The sequence below is a fragment of the Loa loa genome (genome assembly GCF_000183805.2).
Source record: "Loa loa unplaced genomic scaffold supercont3.8, whole genome shotgun sequence".
Classification (NCBI taxonomy): Eukaryota; Metazoa; Nematoda; class Chromadorea; order Rhabditida; family Onchocercidae; genus Loa; species Loa loa.
In genome coordinates, this window is record NW_018108188.1 from 709,034 (window position 1) to 717,767 (window position 8,734).

The window sequence follows — 8,734 nt, forward strand, 5'->3', positions numbered from 1 at the left end:
ATCCAAAACTGTTTTGATATCTTTTATTTCACCTTAACCTTTAACATTTTGGCAATATATTTGTATCTGAAAATCTTCTGCTAACGCTGAACTACATTCCTTTTCATGGTTTCTTGAAACAATAAGTCATACTGAAAGTACCATTATGACGGTAGTAAATAGGATAACATCAGAATCGCCAAATTTTGCTTAAATAATATTACAATCAATGCTACTGCACTGGGAACGAATGAAGAAACGGTAGCTGAAGTTGACAGAAGGAGGGACTAGAGTAGGTTACACAGGTGTCGATGACATTAGCCTATCAGCCAACCCTCCCCCTCGCAAATGGGCTACAGTTCCTGCAAATCAAATCAGCCATTTTAATAAAATGAACCAATCCCTTGGACCAACTAATAAAGCATGTGTGTGTGTGTGTGTGTCTGTGTTCGTGTCTGTATGTATGTCTGTGTATGTGTGTACTTGTGTATATCCATGTGTGTGTCTGTGTGTGGTGGATATGTGTGTGTCCGGGTGCACTCCTTTTCCCATCCGTACACAACATTTTTAGTGGTTCAAAATCAAACTGTAATTTTGTAATCTGCTGTTAATTATTGTTATTAAAATTACAAACGAACAATGTTTTGTAATGCAAGATGCGCATATAAGTATCTTTGTCATCATCGCTGTCACACAAAATTTATCTAACCTCATCAGATGATATCATGCGTGACCTATAATTGGCCTATCCGTGTGTATATGATTATGGTATGACTATACATACATGGGTGTGTATATATTACCTATCTACACTCTACTCTATAATTAGTCCTGTTAATGATTAACTACATGACTGAAAATTAACGTGAATTTATTGTTCATCCGATGACAATTGAATACACAAAGCACATAACATGCATTTTTCATGCAATTTATTATATGAAAAATGCATGCCAATGATGGGTTGATTATATTACTATTACCAATTTAATGTATCCGTTACACCAGCAAAATATTTTGCCTCACAATACTAATTTCAGTAAGTTTTTAATTTTTTGAGTAAAAAATTGTTTCCATCTTGCGAAATATTTCTTCTATCCACGAAGAATAGCAAGGTAATGAAAATTGTCGAAAAGCGCAAAACGGCTTTTAAGAAAGTATAATTTTATCGTATCTTTCACAAAAGAATTTATGATGAATTTATTGAGAAATCGAAATCCTAAATTCTGTGGGGTTGACTATTAGTTTGATAAGGAATTATAAATGATTTAATTAAACATCGGAGTAAACAAAAGGAACATTTCAACTCTTTTGAGTTCAATATCTTGATCGTATAATAGCGATATTAGTATGTTAAAAAGGAAAAAGTGAATATAAATTATGGAAAGTAATTGAAAAATTCAGTAATTGACATTCTAATAGGTTGCAAAATAAATTCAAAAGAAGGCTATGGTATTTTTTGCTTCTAACTATATTAACTGGTAGAACAGATAGCGATAAAGCTATCAGCAGAAAAAAAAATCCATGTTGCTCAAATGAGCATCTTCAAAATGACACTTTGGCTGTCTGAACAAAAGTGTCGGGACAATTGACAAATTTTCTTACTCATCTATTACTTCGTCATTTAAAATTATTCAAAGCTGAATTATTTGAAAGCAAATCCAACTTCGATCAACTATGCAGAGGGCACCATTGATGCTCTCGATCACATCGGACCAAAACTTTTTGGATTGCTTCTAATCTAATCCGCTATTCTGACAGCAGAAGATTTGATTGTTGGAAATTAAAAATTACCTGTTGGAAGTTGTTTGTGCATTTGACATTATTCCATCATTTCCCAATAATTCTCTACTTTTTGAAAGTTGCAATCCGTATCTACGGTCATCACTGCCATCGAAAGAGCCGAACAGTTATCACATACTCGATGACATCGTTATCGTCGACATGATTGTCCTCAAACGAAAGAGTGAACCAAACTATCGAAACAGTCACCTCGTCTGTTGACACGTCCTCTCCCATCCATCAAAGACACACATGCGTGCAATAAATACACACACGCCTTATATACAGTATTCTCTCTTTCCTATTGCTTTTTCAACATGAAAAATTGACAAAGGATACTTTAAAATTGGAGCTTTTGAAGAATTTGGATCTTGTTCAATTGAACCTAACGAAATATTGTTCTGTCAAATTTTTTTTGAGGGGCACATCCCTCATATCTACTTCCCTCAACCTGTCGTTTTACTACATTTTGTTAAGGTCATATGTAATGGAAAAAAGGACAAAGTTTTTTGAATATGAGAAGCCTAGCAGAAAGTCTTGAAAGCAGAAAATCTTTGAAAATCTAAGTTTCGAAGTAACCATATCTAATACTTTTTTATGTGTGACAAAAAACATTCCATTAATTCCATTAATCATCAGAACTAATTAGTTTCTCTCATATTTTTTAAAGTTTTCCAGATTTTTACTTCCCAATTAGGAAAAAAAGTTGGACTCGTCATTTTTCTGATCAAGTTAAACTCATACATACAATTAAGCCATTATCCTACTAATTAGAATGATGAGGACGGCATCTGAAATTATTTTAGTAAAAGTGAAGGAAGGTGAGAGAATGCAATCTAAATATAGTAGTACGTCTTCTCGAGTTGACAGTGATGATTCTCAGGTAGAAGGAACAATCAGTCAAACGTTTTATGTCGCGGGTACTGGTATCTATTTGAGGTACGTACACCTATTGTAGGTAACATCATTAATTGTCTCATTGTATACACAAATAATGAATACAATTGAATAGATCGTGACGGTCGGTGGTATAGGCATTATAGAGGACATTTATTACAAATATTTTATTGGGGATACACCATTCTCAACATCATATTGTCACCACCAGCAATTAAGAAAGGTATATTACTTTCCTTAATTGCTATCCTTGGCACCAAACATTTTATCTGAGGAAGAGGAACTATTCATTTTAGAAAATTGCTAAATGATTAGCATCTTTTTTCTAACAGAAGCGCTTACAGCATAAAAAAGATTATTGAAATTATTTCGGAAGATTAGCATTGGTATTAATTCATGTGATACTTGGCGTAAACACACGCATCTCAAATGCGATAAGATGTGAAAACAAAAAAGACTTAAATATGCTCATCAATTAATGTTAATCAATTTTAAAGTGTGAAAAATTCAAACAAACACAGCTATCTTTTTTCATGTCAGTTTACGTTTTTCTAATTGAAGTTAGGCGACATTTTATCCGCTTGAAAAATTTTGTTTCTAATTACATATTCACGTTAAATGGCCACATCTTTATTTATTTAATAGTATAATAGAATAAGACAGGAACAGAAGATTTAATTGTTTTAAATAAGTCATCAATTAAAGGCAAAGTTATGCTAGTACACAAGTGTATATGAATATAATGAAACATATTCTTCCCAGCTTTACCTTCTTCTTTTATCTTACTTCTTTACCATATCAGACTCCGACTTATTTTGCTGCAGAAAGATGAAATCAGTTGGAGACAGAACGATGATAATATGGTAAACAAAGATATCATGGTAAGTGAATCAGCAGAGTGATATTCACCTTGTCTTGATAAATCGCAAAAATAAATGGAACATAGAAATAAACCAAAGTTTATTTTATAAGGGACTGAATAAGAAAAAAGGGAAAATAGAGGATGGCTGAAAGACGAAAATGAATTTGAGGAGGTGAAAGTGACAATGACTTAAATCACAACAGTGCCGAATTCTCAGTAAATATTCAATTTTATGATTGCAATTTTTCTATACGCTTAAAAAATGTTGTGAAATATCAAAATTAATTGGTTGGCTGAAACCATAATCATCTCAATGACTTTAATAATGTTAGTGTGAATGGAAAAGAGCCGAAATCAAATCTTTATTTTATTACCTTCATCTACGCAATATGTCTCTTCATTGTCCTCTTCCAACTTCTTCTATGCTTTTCCCATTCATGAAGTTCTTCATTTCTAATTACCTTCAGAACTGAGGATGAGAGAAGAATTTAACAAAGAAATTGTATTTTCCAAAAATGAACTTATTCTCTTAACATTAATCCACAATTTAGTGTTTCATAAAAATTTGAAACGAATAAACATAAAATTTTGTCGAAATAAAGATGGAAACGATTGAATTCAAATGGAGCGTCAGCTATGCTATCATTTCATTTTCAACAGTTCTAATTCACTGCAACGATTGGATGCTTCATCGTCTGTTACAGTTCAAGATAAATTAGCACAAAATATAAAAGTTGCTGTTGGTTGGAAGCTGAAGCTCACCGGAATTTGACCAACATGACTGCGGACATAACAGCGTAGCATCCCCATGAAGTTGGCGCAATTGCATGTCAATATGAAACTGTTTATATTTTACCCTTTACCCATTTATTCGAAAGTTTACCGTTCTGAAATTTTATTCACTTTCAGTATTTGACTTCGTAATCTTGACATAAATATATAATTCTAAGTTGGTACTCGTTTGCTTCAGGTGTCCCTTATAAAAGTATGCTACTGGTTATAACTCACCTGAAGTGTATAGCACACCTTTTACCCGGAATAAAACAACGATACTTGGTCTCTTTATTCATTTACTCATGTCCAACTCTTCATCCTGGAAAAATGCTTGACCAACAATCAGCAGGTTTAGTCAGTATAATGAGTGCAGAAAAATTCCAAACCAGCATCATATCAACGTCGGAAAACATCCTATCCAAATCATTTCTCTGCTTGTCCAATTACTGAACTTCAATCCACAATACCACCAGATTTAATTCAAATATATTTGACTTTACCAAACAAAATAGAGCTATTCAATGGGTGATTTTATGAGCAAGTGATAGCACTTCAACCTATCCGAAAAAAATTCGACAATTTTAGTGATAATCCTGATGCTGTCATTAGAGTACCATCACTATCTATTTCAAAGCCAGTTTTATTTTCAAATTCAACAAAAACCACAACAGAGTACCGTAATCCAACAAAATTAAGCAGGAAAGTTGATACCATAGGTAAAACTAAACATGCAAACATTTGCTGCTGAAATGAATGGAAGTGATTTGTTAATGAGATGAAAAATAGAAGACCTGATGTTTTGATGATTTTTCAGAGTGAATTTAATTGGAACTCCAGTGGGAAATACAAAACTAGTTCCGGTTGTCAAATTAGTAAGAAGAACGATTGTGAGGTTTGCGAGAAGAGGAAGAAGAGGAAGAATTGTTGAAATGACAGTACCCAGTTAACGGCTAGTTTCTATAATCATCATCATCATCACTCATCGTATTTAATTATCACTGGTGACAGTTATTTTGTGATGTGTAGTAATAGTTCGTATTATTCTCAATAAAATTTGGCTTAATGAGAAATTAATCGGAAAAAGTGGTCGAATTTTCGCTTTCTGGATTCGGCTACAATGAAACGAATTATATTAGCGTTTGAAAAATAGAGTTGTATTAAAACTGAAAATCTAACTTAGTCTGTATCACAACTGAGACTTTACAGGCCTTTTTTTAGAAAGTACCATTCAAGAAAAACAAGAAAAAAAATAAACAACAAAAAAAATGATGTGAAACGCGTAAGTGAAAGATAAAGTAATTTGTGAATGAATTTACTTTTTCTTTATACTGTAGTCACTAATTACTACTGTGCCTTCTAATATACGTATGAAAGACGAAAAACTACGATTTTAGAATCGCCCGAAATTATAGGAATGTAAAATAAGCAAAGGTTTTGAAACTTTGAATATATAAACAAACCATTAAATAGTTTATTAGACAAGGGATTTTATTAGTAACGATATTATAACTTAGCGGTGCTAATCTCGCCAGACATTTGTGATGTATGAGATTGGAACATTATGAACTTTGTAAGCAAACAGAAAGGAATCGATGATTAGCTGAAGAAATTCATAAACAGAACTCCAAAACTTGCAACCTTTAAACTTATGATAGTCATAATAATTCAAGAAATAGAGTAAACTTCCCTAATGAGATTATCAGCAAATTTTCATCAGATCATTGGGAGATCCCCATAATTTTAATAAATCTTAATGTAGAGTACCATAAACGAACTGTTTATTTTTTTAATAATGCCAATAGGATATTTTGCTTTTCACGTGAACTTTCAAGATTATTCGATTTCAAAACCCGTAGTAATGGCATAAGCTGGCGGTTATTTCTAACATGTCTCTGCTAAAGCTAATCAACTATGACCATTCCCTGTCTCTGCTAAGCGCGACTGAAAATCAACAAAGGATATTTATAAATTGTTGGTGATGGAAATTTCGATGATATTATTGAAAACATGAAGATAAATTTTCGTTCTTTGCAAGAAAATCTAAACTTTACAATATTATATTCTTTTTTTTCCACTCTTCCCTCGCTCTTCTTACCTTACCACGTCGTCTTCTGGAAGTAGTCATTCGAAAACAATACTTACATACCTTTTTCCCCAATCCAAAGCAAATAGCAGAACTTACTTCATCTCATTTTATTCTCTTGCTACAAACAACCTTAATTAGTCAAGTCAATCAACCAAAATTGATTTTATGTAAGAAGCTCACTATCAATCACTTGTGGGGCAACAAGTGACTTACGAACAAGTGAACAAAGGCGGGAGTAAAATTAAGATTAACAATGGTTGAATGAAGTTAGCTCATTCAAGTCAATATCAATTCAGAAAAATTTAATCCGACAAAAGTAATTCAGGTGATGCCAGTAGTAAACCAGAGATGCGATAACTGAATCATCTGATGACTGAATGAGCGTTGTGCTCCATTTTAACATTCATACGTTATGATGGGAATTTATATCAGTAAAGCAGCCTTTTCAAAACAAAAGTACAACTTATCAAAACAATTCAAAATAATTCATCTAATTAACTCAATTGTCTCCAAATTCAGTTAAATAATATCAGAAGAGCCAATTATATGAAATTTCTGGCCGGATATATTATAGCTATTTTTTCAGTTTGTATGAAAATTTTGAGAAAAGAAAAAAGTGATAAAAATAGTGGAAGGCAGAGATTGGGCATTATTACTCTCAGTCGTACGACCGCAATTGTTTCAACAATCCCGAAAAAACGAAAATTTTTTAAAAAAGAAATTTTTTGTCAAAAAAATTTCTGGAAACGAAGAAATTTTACTGCCAAAGAGCCGAATTGTCTATCTTCGTTACTCCTCTCACCCTTTTTGAAGAGAGAGAGAGAGAGACCAAGAGAGGAGAAAAAGGAAATATTTCACCATCAAGGCAGCATTAGCATATGCTAGAAAAAAATGAACAATTACGGAAACTGCTTGTTCACCTGCTGCGATAACCGAGATAGTGCCATGCATCGAATAAACCCTACCCTATTGGCTCCTCGTCTTCTCTCGCATCCGACCCCCGTACCCCGCGTACTCCCCTTGCCTCAACTTCTTCATTAAAATACTGTATAGTATAAAGAGAAGAATAAGAATGAAGGAATAGAGAAATGAAATAGGAGGATGAATAGATGGATGGATGATATACTGAAAAGATACACTGAACATCCATGCCATCATCACTTCAGAAGGCTATTATGACACCAACACTGGTCGAAATGGAAATTTCGAGTTCTATGGAAAGAATCCAACTAACTATTCTCTTCTAGGAAAGGATACGATGAAGTATGGTATAACATAACATCACTATTTCAATTCCTCATCAACTGAGACTTTTACTTAACTTAGAGTCAAACTTGCATTAAGTTCAAATTGAAACAAATTATAATAAATTGTAATTTATGAAACTGAAAATGATTAATTTTTAGCTTTTAATTTTAACAATGCTAGATTACAAGCAATCATTTATGGAGCATTAATATCATTAATCGGAGAACAGAAATCAATAAAAGTTACATTAATTTCATTTATATTTGATCAAAGAAGCAAACAGGTGATGAAATGAAACATAAAGATCTGATAAAAGTGATGAAGTTTTCATAATAAGCCAGTCTTTCGTTCAAGTTGACATTCAATAGTACAAATATATGACAGATTAGGAATGGTGGAAGAATTGTCATTTATCAGCAAGTGCTTGAAGGTTTTTATCATGAAGCAGCACTAACCTGCAAGCAACATTATAATGCTACATGCATTATTACATGCAGCAATGCAATTGATAATCAATTCATAAGGAGTGAAGAACATTCAAACTATCAATCAAATAAGAAGTGCAATATTTTTAGTCGATTAATAATAATGTGCCCAATTAGATTGAAATGGATGGCTAATTAAGGATGTTTATTTCTGCATTTTGTTTATTTCTGCGTATCTTACGCTGCTATATCATTTGTACATATGCATTATCATATCACATATGCACACACATATCTATTAAGCATGAAAAGCAAGAAAAATTGGCGAAAAAAATTTCCAAGTACATCATTATGTTTACCAATGCCAAACAATGACATACACACACACATACACATATACATGCATACACACACACACACACATACATACATACACACGCACATATAGACAACTGACAACTGACGACTGCATGACTGCACGACTGCACAACTGACGCATGCATGCATGCGTAAGCAAGCTTAAAAGGTCATTTCATTTTTCATTCAAACCTATTGGAAGGAAAAAAAGAAAATTATTGAGTTAATGGTTAGATACTGATAGATGCTTATTAGAGAGAGAGAGAGAGAGGAAGGAAGGAGAGGAGGAGAGGAGAGAGAGAGAGAGAGAGGAAGAGAGAGAGA

General features: G+C 32.9%; 3 protein-coding genes across 3 annotated transcripts; 2 read left to right on the top strand and 1 right to left on the bottom strand.

Moving 5' to 3' along the window:
• Positions 1-276: 276 nt before the first annotated feature.
• On the bottom strand, positions 277-531 carry LOAG_09151 (hypothetical protein; the record flags this gene model as incomplete). The annotated part of the gene is made up of 2 exons (XM_003144679.1): positions 277-341; positions 390-531. 2 exons carry the CDS (start codon positions 529-531, stop codon positions 277-279), a joined length of 207 nt encoding a protein of 68 aa, XP_003144727.1.
• Positions 532-2,539: 2,008 nt separating this feature from the next.
• On the top strand, positions 2,540-3,560 carry LOAG_09153 (hypothetical protein; the record flags this gene model as incomplete). Its single annotated transcript, XM_003144680.1, has 3 exons — positions 2,540-2,687; positions 2,796-2,881; positions 3,483-3,560. 3 exons carry the CDS (start codon positions 2,540-2,542, stop codon positions 3,558-3,560), a joined length of 312 nt encoding a protein of 103 aa, XP_003144728.1.
• Positions 3,561-4,507: 947 nt separating this feature from the next.
• Positions 4,508-5,241, top strand: LOAG_09154 (hypothetical protein; the record flags this gene model as incomplete). The annotated part of the gene is made up of 3 exons (XM_003144681.1): positions 4,508-4,643; positions 4,684-4,819; positions 5,109-5,241. The coding sequence occupies 3 exons, from the start codon at positions 4,508-4,510 to the stop codon at positions 5,239-5,241; spliced, it is 405 nt and encodes a 134-aa protein (XP_003144729.1).
• Positions 5,242-8,734: the final 3,493 nt, after the last annotated feature.